General features: G+C 59.8%; 1 protein-coding gene across 5 annotated transcripts; it reads right to left on the bottom strand.

Annotated features, from left to right (window-relative positions):
• Positions 1–3,060: 3,060 nt before the first annotated feature.
• Positions 3,061–25,035, bottom strand: FBRSL1 (fibrosin like 1). Of its 5 annotated transcripts, XM_049769207.1 has the most exons (18): positions 24,929–25,035; positions 18,949–19,146; positions 13,809–13,892; positions 11,795–11,824; positions 9,801–9,846; positions 8,463–8,733; positions 8,198–8,388; positions 8,040–8,108; positions 7,683–7,888; positions 7,346–7,396; positions 7,159–7,245; positions 6,650–6,679; positions 6,339–6,410; positions 5,925–6,039; positions 4,811–4,855; positions 4,400–4,474; positions 4,036–4,330; positions 3,061–3,936 (listed from the first exon to the last, which is right to left on the bottom strand). In XM_049769207.1, the coding sequence occupies exons 2-18, from the start codon at positions 19,138–19,140 to the stop codon at positions 3,402–3,404; spliced, it is 2,394 nt and encodes a 797-aa protein (XP_049625164.1). In that variant the 5' UTR covers positions 19,141–19,146; positions 24,929–25,035; the 3' UTR covers positions 3,061–3,401. The 5 variants fall into 5 exon arrangements, with proteins under 5 accessions (XP_049625164.1, XP_049625167.1, XP_049625166.1 ...); XM_049769209.1 differs by lacking the exons at positions 3,061–3,936; positions 4,036–4,330; positions 4,400–4,474; ... (5 more) ...; positions 7,346–7,396; positions 24,929–25,035 and having other exon boundaries at positions 7,563–7,872; positions 7,960–8,108; positions 18,949–19,261; XM_049769210.1 differs by lacking the exons at positions 7,159–7,245; positions 7,346–7,396; positions 7,683–7,888; ... (6 more) ...; positions 18,949–19,146; positions 24,929–25,035 and having other exon boundaries at positions 5,925–6,036; positions 6,650–6,945.
• Between the last annotated feature and the right edge of the window lie 237 nt (positions 25,036–25,272).

Below are 25,272 nucleotides of genomic sequence, written 5' to 3'. Positions count from 1 at the left end.
TGGCAAAAGCTGGTCTCCAGAATCAAAGAGGAAACCGGAAGCCAGATGTCTGCCCGCCCTCCTCCCCAAGCACCTCCCCCCTGGAGTACAGAGGGAGGGGGGCATGCTGCATTTTTATAGCTGTTTATATAGTACTTGTTCTCTAAAACATCTGGGTCCCTATTTGGGACTGGGCAAAATTTTTGTTTTGTTTTGGGCCATACCTGTTGAGGGGTTACTCCTGGTTCTGCATTCAGGAGTCTTAGTGGGCTTGGGGACCATATAGAGGTGCTGGGAATTGAACTCAGGTTGGCTGTATGTAAGGCAAGCGTCCACTTGCTGTCTATCCTATTTCTTTTTCCCTGGGCAGAACTTAATGAGTACAAGGGACTAAGGCAGGGACCGGACCGGAGAGATAGCATGGAGGTAGAGCATTTGCCTTGCATGCAGAAGGATGGTGGTTCAAATCCCGGCATCCCAAGCCTGCCAGGAGCGATTTCTGAGCAGAGCCAGGAGTAATCCCTGAGTGCTGCTGGGTGTGACCCCCCCCCCAAAAAAAAAAGACTAAAACAGAGTAAATGTTCTGGTCGTGGAATGGGGGCTTCCTGCTGGGCAGTTCAGTGTGCCCTGGGCACCACCTACTTAGTATAGGGCACGTCTCTGTGTGCTGGCACCCCACAGCCTGGGGTCAGGGACACGTGTCTTCTCCAGACCAGCTGTCTTCACCGCCCAAACCACGCTGTACCCTGCTCCCAAGCTCTGCCTTGGGGTGCCTCTGGGCCCTCATGGGCTACCCCCAGGCAGGGATAAGCCTTAGGTTCCTTCACTGGCCCCAAAGGCTCTTTATCTTTGTCAACAGCTGCTTCCTGAGGACCCAGAGGACAAAGGCACATTGTCCTCCTGCTCTGGTTTTTTTTGGAGCAGCAGCCTCTGACCCCAGCTCAGGGGCAGCCTGCTTTGGGGATCTCATGGCTCATCCCTGGCCCTTCTTGGGAGCCCCTCCTGCGGCGAATGTTTCCTGAGCCCAAAGGCAAGAATTCTCCAGGGCAGGTTCTGGCCCCGCTCCAAAGCAGCGGGTGCAGAGCGCAGGCGGCCACCAGGAGGCGCCCCAGCCACACGGTTCTACCGACCTGGGGGTCCAGCAACACCAGCACCTTTCCGGCCTCACATTCCAGCACTTAGCCTTTATTTCTGTAGTTTCACTTGCTGGTTATTTGATTTCAAAGACATCAGGGGTGGTGTCCATGTAATGCAACTGCCTGAGCCCCCTGCAGGTGGCACCTGGGGCCGAGAGGCCTCAGCAGCTAGATCCTGTGTGGATCCCTCAGGAAAGTTCCCTTAATCCTGAGATCCTTCTCCCGGCTGGTCCCAGGGCGGGTCCTGGCTCTGGCCCGTGGGTGACATTCACTTGTGGGCTGATGTGGAGTAACTTCTCTGTCTCATGTACACGGTGTTCCCAGTTTGACCCTCAAGAGAACAGCCCAAGCTCTGGGCTCTAATTTCTTGCTGCCTCCACCCCAAGCTGGGAGTGATGTAGTCCTCCTGGGCATGAGGGCAGAGCAGAGCAGCAGCAGCCGACATCCAGATCAGCAGGAATGGCCTCGAGATGGGGACAGGGAGAGATAGGCACCCCACCTTTTGGGCTGTCAGGCACCTCTTTCCAAACAGGCATTCCCAAAACACAAGCAAGGGAACAAGCCAGCTGAGACGGTACCAGGGGGGCTCAATCCCTGTGGGGGGCTGACAGCAGCTCAAAGAATGTTGCCCAGGTTTTGTAACCACAGAAGTGGCCCTGGGGAGGAGAGCCAGGCAGAGCTGGCGTGCACCCACCATGTATGTCCACCACGTGTCTCGGTGGCTCTACTATGCTCTGGCTTCACTGTCCACTGGGGTAGTGAAGTAGTCGGTAGTACCCACTTGCTGCAAGCAGTGAGTACTGCCAGGTCAGTGTGGGGAGCTCAGTCACACACTCAGTGCCACTTGTGCGATCACCCCTCTTCCCAATGTCCTATATTGTCACCTGGATGGTCATTCCCACTCCCATCTGGGAGGGGTCTACAGTTTGGAAGAAAGAATATAAGGCGGGACCAGAGATAGCATGGAGGTAAGGCAGTTGGTCGCCTTGCGTGCAGAAGGTCGGTGGTTCGAATCCCGGCATCCCATATGGTTCCCAGAGGCTGCCAGGAGCTATTTCTGAGCATGGAGCCAGGTGTGACCCAAAAACCAAAACAAAGAACAAAAAAACAAAAAAAGAATATAAGGTGTTGCCTGGGGGGAGAGGACGCAGAGAAAAAGCAGCAAGGAAGCATGGAGATCAATTGGGAGACTGAGAGAGCGAGCTCCTGAGAGATGAATCAGGCAGACATGCACCAAGTCTGCACATGGCGGATAGGGCCATGGAATAAACTGAGCCAACTCCAATGAAAAGTCAACTGCTTGTGAATTAATTTCTCCACCCTTACTACCCTGCGTCTTCGGACCCATCACCAAAGGGCCTAGAGGTGCCGTGCCAAGGAAGCCTCATGCAGACACTACGACTGTAGACTTTTGATGTTAAAAGAACACTCACTTTCAAACTCAAACTCACACTCTCACACGACACTCGTGGGGGACTGAGATGAGAGCTGGCCTTGTTGCCTACAGAGGCTTTGGTATGGGCAGCCAAGGGTGCTGGCACCTTTTCTGTGGCACCCAGAGACTGGTGAGGGTGAGCTTCCCTCCACACACAGATGCTTCAGATGGGGCCAGTGGGGTTGAGACAGGATTCAGCAACAAGGAACTCTAGAAAGTTTTTTTTCTTTTTTTTTGGGGGGGGGGGGGTCACTCCCAGTGGCGCTCCGGGGTTACTCCTGGCTTTGCGCTCAGAAAATCGCTCCTGGCAGGGTTGGGGGACCATATGGGATGCCAGAATTGAACAGGGGTCCACATGCAAGGCAAACGCCCTACTGCTGTGCTATCTCTGCAGCCCCTAGAAGGGTCCTTCATAGGCTCCCTAGGAGTCCAGACACATTACTTCTCTACCAGTAGCCTGTGCAGACACTTCTTAAGTCAACCAGATTTAAGAGAAGAAAGCGAACCTGGTTCTTTAAAGTCATTATTTTAATATATATCTGTAACTTCGGTTCCAAGTGCAGAGGGAGGCCAGAGCCCGGCCTGAGGGGCGTCACAGTGCGTTGGACAGAACGACCACATTATCCCCATAAATAAGACGAGGGAACCCCAGGGCTCTGGGGAGGGGTCTGAGGCCGTAAACTGCAGATTCAAACTAAAAAGGCAAAACTCTTCTTTATATCTCTTTTAAACATCTAAAGAGCATAAAATTAAGAAAAATACAAATCTATTAGAAACGTGTCTCACTGGAGGGGCCTGTTCCAGGTGCACAGGCCCTGTGCTTGAGTCTGAACCCAGCAGGGGTGGCTGCACTACCGTGCCTCCACCTGGGGGGGGTTTCGGGACGGGGAGTAGTCGGGTGCCTCAACCGGGGCTCTCAGTGGCAAGGCTTGGGGACACCCGGGAGGGCCTGGGGATGCGGCTGTGGCCACGAGCAGGGGCGGCACCTGTGAGCAGGGCCGGGCGGCAACACTGGGGCTGGGGCTGGGGCCCGGGCCTGAGCCTGAGGGCAGCTCCGGGGCCCGTACACGCTCCAGCTCTTGGTAGCGTGCATCTCGCCTGGCGGGAACTGGCTCAGAGAACTCCAGGGGCTCAAATGTGGCAGCCCCGCGCAGGGGCAGCTCCAGGCTACGCATCGGCTCCCAGGAAAAGGGTATTGCGGGCCCCAGACCATCCTCGCGACGCTCCTGTTTGATCTTCATGGCTTCCCTCCGCTGCTCCGGGGCTCCCGTGTGCCCGGGGGACAAGGCAGGGCACACGGCTTCCCTGGCGGGGGAGCGACTCTCTATGACTTGGGGCATCGGAGGGTCAGGGCCGCGGCTCAGTAGGCGCTGGTCCAGGAGGTCCCTAGGAAAATAGTAGGAGCCGGGGTGAGGGTCAGCTCGCACTGCAGCCAGACTGCACTCCCCAGCCCCAGCCCACGTCCTGCACCCTGACTCCACTCACCGCCCCCAGTCAGGGCCTGAATCCCGGCTGTGGTCAATCAGGCTGCCCTCGGTTTTGTGCCAGGGAAGCGGTGCCCGTTGGGGCCGGCCCCAGGCTTCTGCAGCAGCACCATGTACAGTGGGCAGTGTGGGGCCCTCCTTGGGGACAACGATGCCACCTTCGGGGAGGCGAGGCAGGTGGTGGGTAACGGCCACACCCCTGGACCCCCAGGGGCGCGGGAGCAGCAGTGACTCACTCAGCGAGGGGCTGCACAGGGTCCCCAAGGCCCCGAAGGTGCTGGATCTGCTGAAGGCACCTAGGGGACAAGAATGTCTCAGGCCCTGCACCTGAGGGCAGACCTAGCCCTCCCCTCCTGCTGACCTACCTGGCAGGTGGCCAAGAGGCAGGAAGGTGCTGGGATGGGAGGCGGGCCCGAAAGGTGCAACAGGATGGGCAGCACCTGTGAGGGAGGCTGTGGAGGTGTACCTGAGTCTGGGCTCCCCCAGCCTACCCACCTGCTGGGGATCCCCACTATGCCCCAAGTAGCCCCCGAGTCCCGCCCTCCTGCCCCAGCTGACAGGAAACCCCAACCCTACCATGTCCTTGTTCCCAAGAGGGGACTTGCCCCAACCCGCTCAGGCAGCCCATGGGGACCAGGCCAGTGCCAAGCTGTGGGGCAGCTCCTGGGTACAAGATGTCATGGAATGGATCCACGAGAACCCCAGGCTGGCCCCAGGCACTTAGGAGATGCCCCCTCTCTTGTCACACCACCCTGGATGCTCCAGGACCCACATACTCGCCAGAGATGGGGTGAGCACAGGCGTCTGGAGGACTCTGTTCGCTGCAGAGGAGAGAACAGCTAGGGGTGACCCAGTGGAGTCACAGCATTACGGGGATGGAACATGGAGCGACAGATGTAGGGCCAAGGGAATGGGTGAGAGGAATGGGGTATAGAGGGCAGGGAAGAGGAGATGGAAAAGGAGAGAAGGGATGAGGGGGACAGGAAGGAGTTAGGGATAGACAGATCAATGAGGGGGTACAGGGGAGAAGGGAAGGGGAGGGGCTGGCAGAGCAGTACAGAGGGGGTGGATGTTTGCCTGGCATGGGGCCAACCTTATTTCAATCCCCAATATCCTAGAGATTAAGTCCTGAGCACTGCCAGGTGTGGTCCCAAAACAACAGAAGAAGCAACTCCTGAGTGCAGAGCCAGGAGTAAACCCTGAACATCACCAGGTGAGGCCCCAAAACAGAAAAATAAAGGAAAAAGAAAGAAAAGAAAGGGACATTGTGGGCCAGAGAGATAGCACAGGTAGGACGTTTGCCTTGCATGCAGCCAACCCAGGACTGACGTCGGTTCGAATCCCGGCATCCCATATGGTCCGGAGCCTGCCAGGGGCGATTTCTGAGCACAGAGCCAGGAGTAAGTAACTCACTGAGTGTGACCCCCAAAAAAAAAACAAAAGAAAAGAAAGGGACAGGGGCTGGAGCAGTAGCGAAGCTGTAAGGCTTCTGCCTCGCGCGCACTACACGCTAGCCTAGGATGAACCTTGATTCGATCACCTGGCATCCCATATGGTCTCCCAAGCCAGGAGTGATTTCTGAGCACATAGCCAGGAGTAATCCCTGAGCGTCATCAGGTGTGGATCAAAAACCAAAAAAAAAGAAAAGAAATGGATGATGATGGGGCAGGGATGTGATGGGGGTATGAAGGGGTTATTTGAGGACAGGAGATGGGGAATGGGAGTGTGAGGGGGTGTTGGAGGGGGGGCAAGGGGGTGAGGGGGGATGGGGGACAGAGACAGGTGTGCTCGGAGATGGGAGATAGGACAGGAGGACAGGTGGTTATGGGGTACAAGGGGAGGAGTAGCATGCACAGCTCCCATCCCCCCGAGGCTGGACCCTGCACCCACCTGAGCTGAAAAGGGGCCTAGCCAGGCCCTGCTGGCTCGAGAAGTGCGGGCTGGGAAGTGCCCCAGGGGCAGGCGGTCGGCCAATTATGTCCAGCTGGTGGTCCAGCTGCATCTGCTGAGGAGGATAGAGACTGCCTGTGGAGCCCCCAACCTCTAAGTGCTTCCGGCATCAAACTCAGGGGCATGTGCAGGGCTCTAGAAACCAGGCTCCTGGCTGGGCGACCCAGACCACCCACCTCCCCTCCCACGAGTGCCAGCCCCCACTCTGACAGCTGCTCGTCCTTCCAGCATTCAGGCCTTGGGAGCTGAAGAGGTCCAGAATGCACAGAGGGGCCTCCTGGTGCCCAGACTGGGTTCCTGCTCACTGTCCCACCTTACCTCATCCAGGCCACCTGCCCTGCAGCCCACACGCACCTTCATCTTCTGCTGATGGTGGTAGATCTGCCAGGCTGTCCGCACGTGCACCGCGCACCACCGCCCAGGCCTCTGTGGGGACGCACACGCGCCTCAGCAGACCTGTCACAGCACGCCATTGCCTCCCAGGACAGGAATGCCCCACGGCTCCGGACTTTTCTCCACAAGAGACAAAGACACGCACCGACCCGCACCAACCGACACACTGATCCTCCTCTCAGACACACACAAACTCAAGAGACCTGCACTTGCAGACTACTCACAGACTCTCACTTACAGGCCTTCACTCGCTGTCTAGCCCATGCACTCACCCTGACAGCTGTCCGGTAGCCGTCAGACACCTGTCATTGGCAGAGGGAATGTTTAGCCCTGGCTCTGGGGGGTGGCCTGGATGCCCCTGAGCAGCACCCACACCTACCCCGGGGACTTTCTGCAGGAGGGCGTGGACAGTGCTGGCCCAGCCTGCTACCTCCAGTGGGTTTGCAGTCTGAGCAGAGAGAGGAAGAGTGAAAACTGGGGGCCGGGGCCCCACTCACAGAACCACACCCTCAGCCAAGGGGTCCGTGTGAAGGCAGGCAGGGGGACCTCAGGGCCAGGGCAGCGTGCGAGTGGCCTGGGTGTTCCTTCCCTACCCACCTTGGCCCAGGAAAGTCCGAGGGGGGGAGCATGCAGGGGCTATCCTGGGGAGTGCGAACACTGGGTCCCTTGGAACAGGCAGAGGCCACAGCCCCATGCGTGAGGTCAGTCGGGCAGAGTCCGTTGGGGCCTCCCACCCACGAGACCGAGACCGAGACCGAGCATGCCTGGGAGCAGCTGGTACCTTGGGCTGAAACGCGCCCTGCAGGGACCCTGAGGGGCCGGGGTGTGTGAGCAGGACGGGCAGTCCTGGGGCAGCAGGAGAGAAGAGCTGCAAGAGAAGGAGGTGGCCCACGAGCAGGCCAGAGCAGCCCCGTGAGACTGGGGGTGGGCCGGGGGCCCAGGGGGCGGCACAGCACCGGGACACTCACGCTGGAATGGCGGAAGTATGGGTTGTCCGGCTTGGGCACGAACTTGTCAAACTGCAGTGGGAGGAAGCAGAGGTGAGGCTCAAGGTGGCCCGGCAGCCCTGCCTAGGGGACCACTGTCCTCAATGGCTCCCGTTCAGCCCCCGCCGATGAACACCCAAGGTGGGGGGCCAACCCAGGAGGAGTGAAGGCCCTCCCCAGCACAACTGCTGCTTCAGCCTGAGGTGCGGACCTGCTTGGCTGGTACAAGGGGCACGTCACGGTGCCGGGGTTCAGGGGGTACTGGGCAGGAGTGACCCAGTGGGAGCGGGGCCGGGCAGTTGGGCCCAGGCCTACACACCGGCAGGGGCACGGCGGGTGGAGCGAGCTGCGCGGGGGGCAGCCCGGCGGGGAAGGGGGCGAAGGTGTGCTGGTGCGTGTGCATGTGCCGGTGCGTGTGCTGGTGGAACTCGGCCCGTGGCAGGGCCCCCCCCAAGGCGGCACTGGGCCGTTCGGTGCTCTGGACCAGGAAGCGTGCATTCAGCTCTTGCCTGAGAAGCTCGTGGTCTAGGAGAGAAGAGAGAGAGACGGAGAGGCACGTCGGCTGCGGGCCTGGGTGGGGCGAGGCGTGTAATCACCTGGCACTCCCGGGGACGGTGGCCATGGGCCGGGTTCGGGCCCAGGGGAGGAGGGAGCGGAGGAGCCTGTGCCCAAGTACCCATCAGAGTCCCCGCACGAGGCTGGCAGTACAAGATCGGCGAGCTGAGCGGCAGCAGCAAGCTGGCATCTGCAGAGGACACGAGCGTGAGCCCACCCAGGCGGCACGGGCACCTCCACCAGTGACACTGGCACCTCGGGACTGGCGCTCTGACCTACCAGCGGGGTGTCCCGCGAGGACCAGGCTGTTGGCAGCGGGCAGCGGCGGGGGCAGGGGTGCAGCTAACATGGCCGCGGGGTGCTGGGCCGCTGAGCACAGCGCCAGCTGTGAGGTAGACAGGTGCGTGCTGGGCGCGTGGGGTGGCAGGGGCAGGTGCTTAGGGAGCCGGAGGCCAAGCCCGCTGCTTCTGCTGCAAGAGGGGGGGAGGGTGTCAAGAGTTTGTGGGTGCTGCGGCTCCTCCCTTCGCCCCTGGGAGCCGCCCACCTGAGGCCCAGCAGGCTGGTGTGCGCAGACTGCGCAGTGGGGCCCTGGCAGGTGCCCAGGGCTTGAGGCACAAGCGTCGGGGGCAGGGCCGGGGGCTGTGGGGCGAGGCGGGGTGGGACGGGTGCTTCCTTCTTGATGGCAGGGCTGGGGCCAGGGCCGGGGCCAGCAGGCGGCAAGGGTGGCTCCATGCTCAGCTCACGGCTGTGCTCCAGGCCCGACACCTGGGATGTGGCCCTGGCCATGGCCTCGGGCTTCTCCTCCTGTGAGTAGTCTGGGGAAAGGGAGAGGCAGAGAGAGGCAGCTGCCCCTCAGGCTCACTCTTCCACCTCGGCTGTCCAGGCCAGGACCCAGCCTGTCCTCTGGGAGCAGAAACCTGGGTGTCGATGGTCCTCAGGCAGAGGGAGCTACCCAGGTGTGGCTTGGCTAGCCTGGCGAGGCCTGTGTGTGCCTCGAACACCCACAAAACTTAGCGTCCTGGGTCTGCCCCACAGGCACACAGGGCCAATCAGGAGGCTGCCAGCAGGTGGAGGCCACGAATCTTGGGTGACTGTGCTTCCTTACATCTGCACAAACAGCCTGGGTGGATGCCACCCTTCTCAGGACAGCAGACATAGCCTTGTGCCCTCATCTGCATGTCCCCAGGTTCACTTACTGGACCTCGAGTCCTGGCTCCTGGGCTAAGGGGGCACGCGAGGTGGGGGTGTACAGTGGCCAAAAAGGCCGTGGGGGCCGCCCCATGCCAGGGTCTCTGCTGCAATGGCTGTGGTGCCCCTCGTGACAAAAACACAGCAGCACCAGCCCGAAACCAGGGACAGTCATTTTAAGAGGTGGGTGCGGTCCGGGGCAGGTGCTGGGTATGGGGCCCCTCTGAGGCACAGGAGAGGCAAGCATGGGCCCCATGCTTCCACCTTCAGGCTCCAGCAGGTGACAAGGTGTGGCCACTTCTGGGAAGTCATAGCCCCACGGAAGGAGACCCCAGGCACTGCCCCACAGTGTGACCACCCTGAGCCACAAGGCCTTTTCTCAGCAGAGGCCACTCTGCAGACGTCCTTCTGTATGTCCAGGCAGTGCTGTGGACAGGACTCAGTCCCCTCCCGGCCTCCCATAGGCCCTGGCGCTCCATCTACACCAGAGAGACCCCCAAGATGCTGCTGCTCAATCTGGAATGAGCCCTAGGGCTGACCTGACCACAGGCAGCAGCAACCATTCTGGAGAGCAACAGGCAGCAACAGGCAACAGGCAGAGCAGCAACCATTCTGGAGAGCAAAAAAGCCCACCAGGGGACCTTACTGGGACTCTGCTGCCCCTGTGCTGTAAACCGAGCCGGGATGCACTTACCTTTGCTGGCAACTGGGCCAAAGAGCTTCCCTGAGCCCACAGACACCTGTGGAGAGAGAAGGCTCAGAGACTGCGGGAGACCTCTCCTAGCCCTCCTAGCCCCACCTCCAGGCCTGGAGTCTTGGACAGTGCGGGGCACACCCACAAGAAGGGGCTTCACAGAGTGACTGCAGCTTCAGCTCTCGGTCTTGCCTCCAGGACCCGCAGCCAAGGAAGTGAGGGAGGGCACGGTTCAGACCCAAGGGGCCCATCACAGCCCTTCCCTGGCTCAGCGTGACTCCATGTGCCTGCAGTACCCTTGGCACACCCTCAGCGACAGCTGGACTCTGACCCCCAAAGGTTGTTGACGAGGGCCTGGGCCCTTCAACCAAGCAGAGAAGAGCAGACTGAGAGCCTGTGAGAACAAAGCTCTGGCCTGAGGCCATCCCTGGGGACAGTGGGCACCTCAAAAGGCTGGGACCCTGAAATTCCACTTGTGGATGTACAGGTCAGGTCAGGAGTGGGTGTGATTAAGTGCCCTACCCTGGGGCGACTCCGGGAAAGGAGATGGGGTGGGGGTAGGCAGCCCCCAGGGCACCTGCAGGCAGAGAGCCTGAACTCCACTGCGTTCCTCCTTCTGGGCCCGGTGCCTAAGGGCCTGGACCTGATGAGTTTGTTCTGGGTTTGTTCCAGGTTGTTTCTGTGGTTTCTTTTTTTTTGGTTTTTGGGCCACACCCGGCCGTGCTCAGGGGTTACTCCTGGCTGTCTGCTCAGAAATAGCTCCTGGCAGGCACGAGGGACCATATGAAACACCAGGATTTGAACCAACCACCTTTGGTCCTGGAGCAGCTGCTTGCAAGGCAAATGCTGCTGTGCTATCTCTCCGGGCCCGTTTCTGTGGTTTCTGGGGTGACATGAGGCTGGGCCCTTGGGAGGGCTCTGAGCTGACCTTGCCCACAATGCGCAGGAGCCTTGTCTGTCCTGCAACAAGACCCTCTGACAGGGGCTGGAGAGACAGCATGGAGGTAAGGCGTTTGCCTTGCATGCAGGACGGTGGTTTGAATCCTGGCATTCCATATGGTCCCCCGAGCCTGCCGGAGGCGATTTCTGGCGTAGAGCCAGGAGTAGCCCGAGTGCTGGCAGGTGTGACCCCCGTCCCAAAAAAAAGACCCTCTGACAAAGACCTCTCTGGGCAGGTGTACACGCACAGAGGCACCCTTTCCATACACCTCTGCGGAGCTCTGACCTGATACACCCTTACAGTCACGTGAGCCAGGGCTCTAGGGCACCCACTGAGGAGGGAGGGGAGTCCCGAGTCCCCAGCCCGGGGCTACTGGGCATTGTACAGTGTAGACATGAGAGCAGCGGCTGTCTGAACCCACTCTGGTGATCCTGTGTCCTGCAGGGAGTCCCGCTACTCAATGACCCCCGGGGCCTGGGACCCACCATGGAGGTCTCCTACCCTGCCCAAGTGTCCCAGTCTTGCCAGAGCCCAGGCTGCGCGCATGTGTATGTGTGTATGTGTGCGTGTGTGTGTGCGTGCGTGCGTGCGTCCATGCGTGTCAGTGCACTGGGACCTGCCTGGGGCTCACGTGAGGTGGGCAGGCCCAACTAATTCAGCCTGGAGGTACAGATCTGAGAAGGGTAGGGTTCCAAGAGGCCAACAGCCCATCTTGCCCAGGTCAGGAAATGAGAATGAGGCGACCCCCTCCTAAGGCTCCAACAGCGCCAGGTGAAGACAGATGGGCCACCTACGGGAGGGGCAGGGGATGCCTGCCTGGGGGACCCTCTAACCACACCCCAGCCTGGGGCTCCCATGTGCTCTATGTTTTTAACAGATGGATAAGGCCGAGCTCAGGGGGTCTGGGTGGGGTGGGTGGGCAGGGTCCGTTCCACCTTGTTCAGCCTGAGGGCCCCTGGCCTGCAATAACCTGGCTGGGTGGGGCGCAGCCATGCTACAGGGCCTCAGAGCCTGGTAACCCAGTGCCCCCTAATGCCCCCTATCCAGTGCTCACCTTGTCATCCCCGTCACTCTCGCTGTCACTCTGTGGGGGAGAGAGAGGGGTCAGTACCCCAGAACCTCCCTCAGACAGGAGACCCAGAGTGAGCTTCACCCAAGTTCAGGGATCCCTGCAGGGCCCCCTAGGGCCATGGCCTCCTGGAAAATCCAAGAGGCTCTGCTCTGGGGTCTGCAGGGCTGTGTGGGGTGGGGAGATAGGAGTTGGGTATGGTGGGGGTGGCAGCAACAGAGTGAGGCCACAGGAAATGCAGCCTCTGGGAGTGAGGAGCTTCCACAGAGACATAAGGCACCTTGTGTCCCCAAGAACATGTAGGCTGCTCTACCATTCCAGCCACCGTAGGGAGGCCATCAGCTGGTGCAGTAGGTGGGCCTGCCACTCTCCAGGGTCCCCAAAGCTCAATGGATGGATGCAAGGAGGATGTGGAGATGCCAGGTAAAGTGTGTTACCCCCCCCTCACACACACACACACACACAAACACAACACCTAGCCAGCCTGCACTGAGTTTCCGCAGAACCATTCCTGCCAGCAAGGCCTGACCAAGGCGACCTTCACAGAGTGTGTGGAGAACACCCCTGGGTGCAGAGCTGCATGGAGCAGAGACAGTCCCAGTGGACATGCTGGACAAGGCAGGTTGCCCATGCAGGCATCTTTGCCTCAGTTTACACCTCTGCGAAACAGAAACGGGCCATCTACAGTGTCACTGTGAGGCTCCGATAAGCGAGTTTGTGCAAATGTCTAGTTTTGTGCTCACAAGACATGCCACATGACATTTTCAGTTATCAGTCCCTGTCTCTGCTTTCTCCATCACCATCACCATTTCCACCATCTCTGCCACCTTTACCACCCTCTTCCCATTATGTTTTCTGTCTCCACCACCTCTTCCAATACCACTTTCTTCATCAACCCTCCCCCATCACTCCAGAGCAGTGACCCTTCCTGTCCCTTTACCACTTCTGGGACAGGGACCTCTGGGGAACAGAACTGCGGAGTCTTGGGGCCGGAGAGATAGCATGGGAGGTAAGGCGTTTGCCTTTCATGCAGGAGGTCATCGGTTCGAATCCTGGCGTCCCATATGGTCCCCCGTGCCTGCCAGGAACAATTTCTGAGCCTGGAGCCAGGAATAATCCCTGAGCACTGCCGGGTGTGACCCAAAAACCACCAAAAAAAAAAAAAAAAAAAAAGAACTGCGGAGTCTGCATATGCCTCCGGGAAGCAGACTCCCTTCCTTCCAGGTGGCCCATGAGCCATCAAGAGAAACTGCCCCACACTGACACCAGAGGCTGTGGCTCCACAAACAAGACCTCTGAGTGTGTCCCTCACCCCACAAATGGGCTGTGGGGAGGGAGAGCATGCCAGCCTTGGGACATGGACACCAGATCAGCTGTGATACCCACCAAGGCCAGCACAGTGCAGCGACACTAGACACACCTGCCAGGATATGCAGACACCCACGCACAGGGCCTGACTCAGCCTCCCTCAGCCACTGCCTGCATCACCCCTGCCCAGCCAGTGGAACTGTGGAGCAAGGCGGCTCCAGGAAGCACTTAGGTCAGGGGAGAGTGGGCACTGCTGGACATGCTCAGGGGGCAGGTGGAGCCACCCTCACCGGCTGCCAACGTGCAGCCTCCTGTGCTGCCATCTCAGGCCAGTTACCCAACCATAGGAGAATGAGGACAAAAACGTGGATCCCTGACCACAGTGCAGGCAGCGTGGGGAGGATGTGGGCTGGGCCACAGCTTCGGGGAACCCATGAACCCAGAGTCGAGTCTACAGGCCCCCACTCCCAGGAACAACCAGGGGGCCCCAGGATGCAGGGCAAGGGCACTTACAGAGTAGCCTCTGCCCGAGAGCGCCTGCACTGAGCTCTGTGGAGGAGACGACAGTCAGGAGCCATTGTTCGGCCGCAGGCCCCTCCCTCCAGAGGTACCAGGTCCAAACAAGAGGCCACACAGGCCCCCCCAGTTCCGAACCCCAGCACCTGTGCTCAAACCTGCCCCCCGTACTCACGTCACTGAGCCGGTCCCGGGAGCTGCTCCTGCGGGACGCGTCGTCACTGTGGGGGTCACCCCCTCTGCACACTGGCACCTTCATCTGGGGACAGGGAGGACAGCTCAGCACAGGGCAGCAGAACACAGCCGTCCTGCCCAGGCCCCCGAGGGGGGTTGGGGCCTCAGGTCTGTGGGTGAGGCTCCAAACCACTCCTGCACTTCTGGAGCCCCGCTGGCCCCTCCACCTGGGGGCTCAGAGCTGCCCCAGCGCCCAGTCACCTACATGGTGCAGCGGACGAGGCAGCGGCTGGGCCAGTGAGCCTACATGGCAGCCAGGACAGGAAGCCCTGCTACCCTCGCTCTGTCCAGCTGGTCAGGACACACAGAGGCTGTTCACCAGCAACGTGAGTCCCTAACAGGAGGGGCTGGGGGTGTGGTGGCATGGCCCTGGGGACTCCCTTCGCCTGTCTGAGCAGGGGCGAAAGCCGGGTGGTCACTACAAGGAGCCCCAGTACAGGTGGAGGTACCCAGAAGCCCCTCACGCCCCCCCCCCACTTTGGGAAGCTATGTGGATGGGCAGCCCCTTCCCAGGATAGGCATAGCCATCAATCAGCCAGCCTGGGAGCCCAAGAAGAGAGCGGCTCCCACCCACCCAGCCAACCCGAGGAGGCACCCACACCCCACCAAGCTCCCCTGGGACCAGATTCAGAAGACCTAGACAAGGTCATGGAGCCTGAACTCAGGCCCCACCCTCCCCCCAAAGACAACCAGCACAGAACATGCAAGCCCACACCACCCCAACAGCAACCCACACCATCCGTGTCCCCCCCAAACCCATTCCCCTATTCCCTTCCTTGCCCACATCACTCTGTGGTTGTCCTCACACCCCACGTCCCTTCACGTTCCTACTCATTCCTCATTTTCTCACCCCCCATCCCTTATCCCTTCACACACTCAACACTCACATGTCCCTCCTCAACCCCTCTCATACCCTACACCCCACCTCATCCCCTCAGCATCCCCACAATTAGGACCCAGCGCAGCTCCCAAACACAACCACAGCCGCAGCACCACAGAACTGGCCCTCAAACAAGCCTGAGGTAGCCAGGCACATGAGGGGTAGCCAGAGGCTCAGCTCACAGCCCCATATGCTGTGGCTCTTGGGAGTCCCAGGTCTACAGGGGGGTGGGTGGGGGACTACACCTGAAACTCGTGGGCTCTGACCTCTGCTCCTGAATGGAGCTGTGAGTGGGACCAGGCCTTTGTCCTATGTCCTGTGGAGATGGGCCCTCTCCCCAATGATCCTCTGAGGGCATCCCTGAACCTTGTCCTGTGCTCACTGAGCTCTGGTGCAGTGGTCCCTCCAGTACTTAGTTAAGCCATGCCGGCAGCTCAGGGACAGGGACACACAAACACACATGAGGATCTACTTGGACACCCATGCCTGGACTTTCTTCCGCATCCACACCCCCCCCCCAGATCTCACAAGACACCCCAAGTATGGGCAGGAAGCAGCACCAAGTATGGGCCTGAGTTGCAGGAGAAGGGGAAGGAGGATGAGGCTACTGAAGAGGGGAGACCCTCCGTCCAACTGGAAGTGCTGTCTTGCTAACTATCCCCAGGAGGCATGTGGAGCCACAGCAGGGACTGGCGATGTGCCCCACACCCAAGTGCACACTGATGGCTCCAGGTTCCGGGCATCAGGGCAGGCAGGCCCATGCCTGGAGTCCCCACCTGTAAAGAAACAGGAGTCTCCTGACCTGCTTCCAGCCCCCGCAGGTAGAACCTGGGCACATAGCCCTGCCAGGAGTCAACCAACACAAGCCAAAAATCTGACCTTAACTGGCCAGAGGTCACAGAGCCTTGAGAAAGGACAGAGATAAAGCAGGCAGGTGTCTGTAAGGTGCCAGGGGCCAGGTAGAGGGAACCTTCCTGAGTCATCTTGGCAGGTACAAGATGAGTGGAGTGGGGCCCTGGAGGGGTTTTGGAATGGGGTCCAAGTCATATCTGGACAGAATCCTCCCTCCTGCCACAGGCACTGCTGGGTAAAGCTTCTGGAATGGCTTTTTCTGCATTTTCTAAAGGGGCCCCTGGTGATCCAGGACCCAAAGTTGCTGTTTGACACAGCAGGAGCGACACTACTCCCACAAGTCCCCATCGGGGAACTGAGCTACCTACCTACTTGTGGGGACAGGAATGCAGGGCTGGGCATGGGCAGTGACCCTTTGGCCTCCCTACTCTGTGGGCAGCACTGACCCAGGAAACCTTGTCCCACAGGATGCTACCACTAGTAGTTTTAGGCCACACTAAAACAAAGGGGTTACCCCTGGCTCTGCACTCAGGAATCACTTCCGGTTGGTGCATAGGACCATATGGGATGCGATGATCAAATCCAGGTTGGCCAGAAACAAGGCAAATGCCCTCCCTGCTGTGCTTTCACTCTTCCCTGTGTAGGATTCTAGGGGGTCTGTCCTGAGCTCCTAGGAGCAACAGAGACTACCCAGAGGGGTCCTGGAAGCATAGAGACTGGGCCAAGCAGAGCAGCTCCACCCCAACAAATGTGCTGCCTCAGGGTCTTATGCTCCCTCATGCTGACAGGGACAGACTCGGGGGTCCTCAAAGACAAGAGACAGTGGGGAGACAGACAAGAGGAACATATGGAGGTCCTCAAACGGACAGAAGGGAATTCTGAGACATGATATAGACATGGTACTTAGAGGCAAGTGGACAGTGCAACAGAGAGATCCATGGAGATAAGGGGACAGTGGACACAGACTCAGCAGCATGCAGACCCACCCAGAGGGCAGGTAGGAGGGCCCCAGGTTGTGGACAAACCCAGCTCCAGAGCAAGGGGTGTGGGGCCTGTGGGGCTATGCCACGGCCACGGTGCGTTGGACTCGAAGCTGCTGCAGGTCGATCCTTCTGCCCCACGCGCTGAGTCACCCGAACAGCTGCTGCTCACAAGGATCGGTACCTTTTATTTCCCGACCCAGATACGCCCCACAGGACTGACCCAAACATGGGCGAGCCGGGCCCCCCAAGAACATACAGGCCGGCCTGGATGTCAAAGCTGAGCCCTGCCTACTGTCCAGGGCCCCTGAGCCAGCCTGGGACCCCGAGGTGGGGGAGCAACGCAGAGCAGGCCCAGGGCTGACGTCTGCTCCCACAGGGCAGCTGCCCTTCTTGTCACCAGTGTCTTCGACTTGACCACTCACGACAGGCGCCTCGTTGGATGGGGGGTGACTCGCGCCAACCCCCCAGGTCCTTTCACACACGCACATGGCCACACTCCGGGGTGTGCACGGGGACGCTGCATCCGGCTCCCGTTCTCTGGCCCCCATAGCAGGCCGGAGGGCTCCCGCCGCCAATGACTGGCCTCCTGGCCTCTGCAACTGCCCGCAGCAGCCTCAGCTCTATCTGACGCAGCCTGGCAAGGGCCTCAGGCCCCCGGGCTCACAGATGGGGCCTGGCGGGCCAGTGCGGGGGTACAGGCACGAGTCCGTCGTCGTGACCGCAGGGGCCGGCAGGGGTGGCCCAGGAACAGGTCCAGCAGGGACCTTCTCGGCTGGCTGGGGAGCTCCAGGAGAGGCCGGCGGGGAAAGGCAGGCCGCCCTAGGAGCGAAGGGCGTTTGGGGATGGGGAGTAACGGCCGAGGCTTGTAGACCCGGTTCGAGCCTAGAAGAGGTCGTGGGGTCGGCTTTGTGCCCAGGAGGGGCCGTTTCTGCAACTGCAGTTGTCCAGGACCTAACAGCGAAGGTTTGGGGGAACTGGGCTTCGGCTGCTCAGAGGACTCCCCTAACTTCTGTGGCTCACTGGGGTCCAGCAGTGACCGCCGGGGTCGGCTGGGATGGCCCAGGAGGGACCTCCGTGGCTGGCGTGGGACTAGGAGCGCCTGCCGGGGGCAGCGGCATGGGCCTGAGGGGGCTGAGGGGGGCCGGCGACGAGGGCGGAGAGTGAGGAGGGACTGTGGGGGTTGGCACTGTGGACAGTGGGTTGGTAGTGACCGCAGGGGCCGGCGACGCTGTCCTGAGGATGCCCTGAGGGGCTGGCCACGGAGACACGGGGCAACCCATGATGGTACAGGCCAGCTGCGGTGCCAGCGTGCCAACAGGGAGCGGCAGAAGTGGCACGGCGCCAGGAGCGACCGCAGGGGCCGGCAACGGGGCCACGGCGCCAGGAGCGACCGCAGACGTCGATAGCGGGGCCTGGGGCCTAGGGGCCCCCCACGTGGCCAGCAGGGCTGAGCCAGGAGTGACCTGTGGGGGGGACAGTGCTGACTAGGGGCTTGCTGAGGCCAGCAGGGCTGACCTGGACCCAGCAGTGACTGCTGGGGCTGGTAGGGTTGTCTTGGGCCCAGCAGTGCCCGCTTTGGCCACCTGTGCTGACCAGGGGGTGGCCGCTGGGGCAGGCAGGGCTGCCCAGAGTCCGGGAGAGCCCGACGGGGTTGGCAGCGCTGGCACGGGGCTGGGGGTGACCCCGGGGGCTGGCTGGGCTGGAGATGCTGCTCGTGCTGGGCCGGGCCGTTCTGATGCCAGGGGGTGGCTGAAAGCGGCCCCCCTTCTGGGGAGCCCACCTGCATGGAAGAAAGAGCATGTGTCCACCTGGGCATGTGTGCCCGTGCCCCCGACCCCAGCCCAGATCCCGGACACATGCGGCCTCATGGTGCGAGCGGGCAAGACACCAAGATAATCCTCGGAGAAGGCGCAGACCCGTGCGTGACCCCCAGAGGAAAGTGCGTAGAGCTGAGCTGAGCCGACACCAAGACAGGATTGTGCTGGGGGATGCCCCCTCCATTCCCAGAGCACCCAGGAGTCTCCTCGGACCCACACACCAACCACAAGTGACGAGACTCCCGCCACCAAAGTGAGCCCTGAGCCTCACAGACGCGCTAAGTGGAGCCGCAGGTGCACCCAGCCCTAGACACACTGGACAGCCGCGGTCGGCGGAGCCGGCAGACGCAATGGGGAAACGGGGCCGGCCTAGCACAGACGCACCCCTGTCCCAGGGTTCCCGAGGACACCACCTCTGGCAGGTGGTGGCCCAGCAGCCGGGACCCATGTGCCCCACGCCCCAAGCCCGACAGCGATGGACACGCTGCCGAGAAGGCAGAAGCTGGTAGTGTGTTCAGGTGCCGCTGGGGCCCCCCGCCTGCTGCTCACCTGTTTGGCGGGCTGCAGAGGAGCCTTCTTGCCCTGGTCGTTGGCAGGTGCTAGGTCCTGTGTGGGGCTGCCCACCTCCGGGGACTGCCCGCTCTCGCTGGGCTCCACAGCCGGACAGCTCTCTGCCTCGCGGGGCCTCTTGGCCAGGCGACGCTCCCACTTTTCCTTCCGCTCCTGTGGCTTCAGGGCCATGTCCTTCTGTGGGAGGGGGGGTTGGGGGGAAGGAGGAGACAGCCAGTGAGCCTTGGGTCAGACTGCTGAGCAACCACAGGGAGCCCAGCCTTTCTGGGGTGCCTTAGATTTCTGATCTGAGACCAGGCATAGCTCATGGGAGGGGGCTGACTGCTCCCTTCTCAAAATCCCAGTGCCCACCACACGCAAGGCCCCAGGGAGTGCAAGGTGGGGCACATGCAGGCACAGGGATGCGGAGCAACCTGGACTCTTCATGCCTGTGGAATGGTCAGGACCCGACCTACAGGTGCCACCCACCAGTTCCACCAGGCTCCAGAGATGGAGAGCAAGGTCCAAGGCTGCTGAGCGTAAAGCTGATGTGTCTACTACAGCAGAGAGACATCTCCAGAGGAAGCATGCCCCCAACATCCTCACCCACCAGAAAGAAGTGCCCCAGACACCCTCACTCCCACAGGATGTTCTCTCTGGGACACCCTCACACACACAAGAAGTGCTCCCCTGGACACCTCATACCCACAAGAAGTGCTCCTCAGGACATCCTCACACCTACCAGTAATGCTCCCAGACAATTCTTTCACATGCCACAGGAAATTCTCATGACATCCTCAGTCACAGAAAATGCTATCCATTACCTTCAAACCCACAGCAAATACCCCCCCGAGACACCCTCACAAATACAGAAATGGTTCCTGGAACAGCCTCTCAGGAGTTCTCTTCATGACACCCCCATACTCAGACAAAGTGCTGCCCATGATACCCCTTGTACCCTCAGAGAGTGCTCGAAAGGATACCTTCACACCTCACAGAAAGTACTAAGCATAACATCATACACCCACAGGAAGTACTCAGGAAGACTACCCCAGTCCCCAAAGAAAACACTTCAGGAGATACCCCCACCCCACAGGAAGGGACTCCTTACAACTTGCAGGGTTATCAGAGCCAAGAATGGTGGTGGCCTCTCCTCCCTAGTGGTTACCTGGCTAGGACCAAAGAAGCCTTACCCCACCGTGGCAAGTGGAAGGCAGACCCTGAGGGACAGTTAAGACAGGGATGGAACTACGTACCAACTAGGACCTCAGCAACCAGCCTCAGTATATCCTCCCACCTCTAAGACATCCCCAGGGTCTTCCAAAATGAGGGCAAAGAGGAGCACTACAGCAAAGGCCAGGCCGGGGTCACCCTTGCAGGCACAGAAGGTAGGCCCTGTGATGTGTGCCTTCCAGCCAGTACTGAGAACAAAGGGACAAGTGAAGTCAAATGAGGCTGAAAACAGTATTCAAGCAATACAGTGAGCAACAGTCAACCTGGGTTCGACCCCAGGCACCACACCGGAGCCCCACCAAGTATGACCTGAGAATAGGCAGGTGTGTCCCCAAAAAACAAAAAGTTCAAACAGATAGTTGCTGTAGCCAGTCACACACCATCATTGCACAAATTGCCCCAGCACTGCCAGGACTAAACACTAAGCAAAGAGCATCGCCGGGAGTGGCCCCAAAACAAAGAATGAGAAGCATAAAAGGGGGCCAAAGGGGGACCCTTTCGAGGCTACAAGGGCCAGTTGAAGACATTATCCACTCGGGTCAGAGCCACCCCAAAAGTCTAAGGATGGCCTGGGGGTGGCCTCTGTTGCTTCTCAGGAGGGGGGTGTCCGGGGAATCCCCCTTTTTTGGTTCTTGGGTCACACCCGGCAGCACTGAGGGGTTTACTCCTGGCAGGCCCAGGGGACCACATGGGATGCCGGGATTCGAACCTCCGTCCTTCCACATGCAAGGCAAACGCCCCAGAGCTCCATGCCATCTCTCCGCCCCCAGAGAATTCCTTCATCTCTGACCCCACTTCAAAGGGGAGAAGGGCTAGAGATTCTACCGTGGTGGGGAGAGGAGGAGTACATGCCTTGTACATGGCCAACTTGGATTTGATACCAGCACCACATCATGTCCCTAAGTACAGAGGCAAAATACAATGAGGTGGGGCCGGGCGGTGGCGCTAAAGGTAAGGTGCGCCTGCCTTGCCTGCGCTAGCCTAGGACGGACCGCGGTTCGATCCCCCGGCGTCCCATATGGTCCCCCAAGCCAGGAGCAACTTCTGAGCGCATAGCCAGGAGTAACCCTGAGCGTTACCGGGTGTGGCCCAAAAACAAAAACAAAAACAAAAACAAAAAAAAAAATACAATGAGGTGTGGCCCCCAAACAAGGCAGACATGAACACCCTAGTCCTGCACCCCACCTTGTTCTAGCCTTGACACCCAATGTTGCCAACTGACCTCACACACAGCCCAGGAGGAAGTCCAGGCAGCAGGAGGGCTTTGACCCAGGACCTGCCTATTCCAGAGACCCAGCCTCTTGCAGAGACCCTCATGCCCCCTGATCCTGGAGCACCTGCTGGTGCAGCACAATGGTCTAGGCCTTGCAGTGGCGCCCTCACAAGTTTAGCCCAGCAGTTAGCACAATGCCAGCGCAGGCCCCTAGGGCTCTGTTCCCAGGTCCTCAAAGTCTTCAAGTCCTCTGAGCCACCCTGCAATACTGAATGGGGCTTCCTACACTGCCACAAAGTCATTACACCGTAGGCTACCACGGGGATGCATGATGACTGGGGCCACAGCACCATGATAACCAGCATGGTTCCCACTTTGGAAATCAGACCATGGGTGGTATCCAGGATGGGCAGTGTAGGGAGAAGTGCCCGGCTCGGAAGTGGCCGAGGGTTGTACACACCCACTGAATAGGGCCAACTTCACCCAGAATGTCACCTGACCACCTACCTGCACCCAACCACATAGCCCATGTTCAAGCACAAACAAGTTCACACATACCACACACGCAGTACTGCTCAAGCATACACACAAGTTTGTACATAACATACATGCAACATGTACTCTTGAGCACGTGTGAGTTTGTACGTAAAACACACAGCATGTGCTCTTAAGCACATACATGCAAGTGTGAACATACAACACACGCAGCACTTGCCCTCACTCAAGTTCACACAGATCACACACGCACGGGTCAGACTTACACAACACGTACTCACAGGCTAGCACAAGGCTCGCTTGCACTTTCTTTTTTTTTTTTTTTTTTGGTTTTTGGGTCACACCTGGCAGTGCTCAGGGGTTATTCCTGGCTCCAGGCTCAGAAATTGCTCCTGGCAGGCACAGGGGACCATATGGGGCGCCGGGATTCGAACCGATGACCTCCTGCATGAAAGGCAAACGCCTTACCTCCATGCTATCTCTCCGGCCCCTCGCTTGCACTTTCTTACACACAAACGCATGCCTGCTCACACCTGCACTCTCTCTTGTAACATGGACTTGCACTATCGGTGCCCAGAGGAGCAGGTGGGCTGAGAACAGGGTGCTAAGCTGAGCTCTGGGAGAGAACGATGCAGATGGGCTGTGCGGACTGCAGGATGAGGGGCCAGCCCTGTACATGTTCCCACCACCGTGCTGCATGCACCCCCTAGGAGCACTGGGGAGGGATAGAACGCAGGCTCAGCAGCACTCAGGGATGGACGAGGACATGGGCCCAGGACATGTCCTAGGCCCAGAAGGGATCTTAGCTGGTGTGGCATGCCCTGGATAAACACTGCCACTTGGTAAAAGGGATAGAAGAGCCTCGCAGGTGTGCAGACCAATGGGCACACACATCCTCAGGGGGCAGCAGGAGCCACAGGCACAAGCAGTGGGACTGACGAAGAGTCAGCTTATCCCAACGTGCTGAGTGGAGAGCAGGCCAGGTGGCCAGCACCGAGGGCAGTGTCCGAGCACAAGCAGAGAGAAACAATCATAATCTAAGCAATGAGGGGGCCGGAGAGATAGTACAGCGGTAGAGCAATCCGGGACAGAACCGGGTTTGATTCCCATGAGGCATTCCCGATGATCCCCAGAGCCTATCAGGAGCGATCTCTGAACGCAGAACCAGGAGTAATCCCTGAACGCAGCCAGAAGTGGCCCAAAAACCAGAAGAAAAAAAAACTGAGCAAGGAACAGAGAAAGGAAAAAAAAAATGAGAAAGGAACAGAAGGTATGGAATACAGTGCAGGAGAGCCCAGGGCAATTGTTGTGTATTTGTTGTAATATTGTTTTTGCCCGGATCTTCCAAGTGGGGGTGATTAAGGAAAGAAATAAATAGCTTGTTGGGGGAGGCATAAGGGGCTCTTTTGCCAGAACTGACGGCTTGTTCGGTTTGCTTTTTGGAGCTGGCTGCAACTGACAAAAGACTCTCTTCGCTGAACCTTTAGTCCCTTAATCTTTTGCATTTGTTGATTATTTACTCCGGATATTATTACCAAGGTCTCCCTCAAAAGGGGGGCCGGAAGAATGGGATTTAATTTATCTTTCTGGGAGTTACTTTTGGACTCGCAGACCATCAGCAAGGGGTTTGAACTCCCCTCACAGGCAATAGAGCCCGGGGCAGCACACTCGGACTGACAGCCGGAATGGTTTCCAATGGAACTTCGGGCAAAGCACTGTCCACTCGCAACCCAGGTGTCCACTGAGGAGAGGGAGGTGCTGTGGCCTGAAGACCGGACACAGGATCCCCTCCGAACACCCAGGCCCCAGATATGGACTTCGGAAGGACATGTGGGCCCAGACTTTCTGACACCTCTGTACACCTTATTCTGTGGGAGAACATCCCTGGGGACAGTGGACCCCGTAGTGTTTGGAGAGGCCCAGTCTCTCATAGCAGAATCGCAAGGTTCGGGGCCAGAGAGAGTACAGCGGTAAGGCGTTTGCCTTAGACGCAGGAAGACGGTGGTTCGAATCCCGGCATCCCATATGGTCCCCGAGCCTGCCAGGAGCGACTTCTGAGCGTAGAACCAAGAGTAACCCCTGAGCGCTGCTGGGTGTGACCCAAAAACCAAAACAAAAAAGAATCGCAAGGTCCTTCTAGCTGGCAAATGCACGCTGGTTAAGAGGCAGGAGGGCACAGGGGTGTGCCCAGTGTAAGGGAGCTGGGAGCTGTAGGGCCCTCATTTCCACCAGGAGGCAAGCAGTGCTTGAATCAGGGCAGCTATCAGAGCCTCGCAGAACACAGCTGTCTGTCTATAAAGCAGAATCTGAACCAGGCAAGAGGCAGCTGTGCCATTTGCCAAGCAAGTCAAGAAAGAGTCTGGCAGGTGGGGGGAGCCCAGACTGGCTGGCAGACGTGGTGGGAAATGCTCGGGCCCGTGCCTGCGGCACATCTCTTAGGGCCCGGGCGGGCAACTTTTCCAGCAGCAGCTGAAGAGTGCATCCCTGCCTGTTACCTCTGCAGCCGGCCAGGAGGAACCAGGCAGACAGAGCAAGAGGCCCTGGGTGGTGGTGGTGGGGGGGCTGAGTGCAGAAGCCCGCTGTGGACCATATACATACAATACAGCTCAAGCTGGAGAGCCTGGGGCCTTCCCACCTTCCACCAGGCCTCTCCCCTGCGGGAGGGGAGGGAAAGAGAAGTGTGGACACACCCAGAGCAGAGCAGAGCTGGGCGGCTAGTGTCTGCCTCTATCAGGTGACCCGCGGCCAGGCCAGGCACACCGGGGCGAGGGGCTCGGCCAGGCCCAAGGGTGTGGGTGTGTGTGTGTGTGTGTGTGTGTGTGTGTGTGTGTTTGTGTGTGTTGCACCTTGGGGCAGGCAGATACAGGCAGACACGGTCCTGGCTGACAAGTGTGCGGTCGTGGCCTGAGTGTGATGAGCGTGGGTGCTGGAGTCAACTGGGGTGGGGGTGTCTGTGGGGGCCCCGCAACCGAGGCCTGCGTCGTCCGTCGGCCGGGCCGGGCCGTGGCCAGGGCAAGCTCGGCCCGAGTGCGCACCCACCTGCAGGGCCTCGAAGGAGCTGAAGCTGGCGATGGCGAAGCCGTCCACGATGTCCTCGTCCTGCGAGCCGGACTCGCGGCGGGGGCGGCGGCGCGGGGGGGCGCGCGGCGGGGGCCGGGGGCGGCGGGGTCCCCCGCGTTCTCCTTGCCTGCGCCCAGGGGCCGCGGCTCGGCGTCGCCGTCGCCCGGGGACGCGCCGCGGGGCCCGGGGTCGGGGTCGGGGTCGGGGGCCGGGCCGGGGACGCGGGCGGCGGCGGGCGGGCGCGGGGGGGCGGCGGCCGCGGTCCCGGAGCGCGCGCGCGCGGCGGCCCTGCCGGCCCGGGCCGTCCATGGCGCGCGGGGGGG

The sequence above is a fragment of the Suncus etruscus genome, chromosome 2 (assembly GCF_024139225.1).
Source record: "Suncus etruscus isolate mSunEtr1 chromosome 2, mSunEtr1.pri.cur, whole genome shotgun sequence".
NCBI lineage: Eukaryota > Metazoa > Chordata > Mammalia > Eulipotyphla > Soricidae > Suncus > Suncus etruscus.
The sequence above is the reverse complement of the archived record's forward strand: the minus strand, read 5'-3'. Positions and strand labels throughout refer to the sequence as shown.

Coding starts and splice junctions, on each gene's coding strand:
- FBRSL1 (XM_049769207.1), bottom strand. CDS start 19,140: ATGGCCCTGAAGCCACAGGAGCGGAAGGAAAAGTGGGAGCGTCGCCTG. Junction 6,411..6,649: donor GCTACCGGACAGCTGTCAGG/GTGAGTGCATGG, acceptor GCGTCCCCACAG/AGGCCTGGGCGGTGGTGCGC. Junction 4,331..4,399: donor GCCTCTTGGCCACCTGCCAG/GTAGGTCAGCAG, acceptor CTTGTCCCCTAG/GTGCCTTCAGCAGATCCAGC.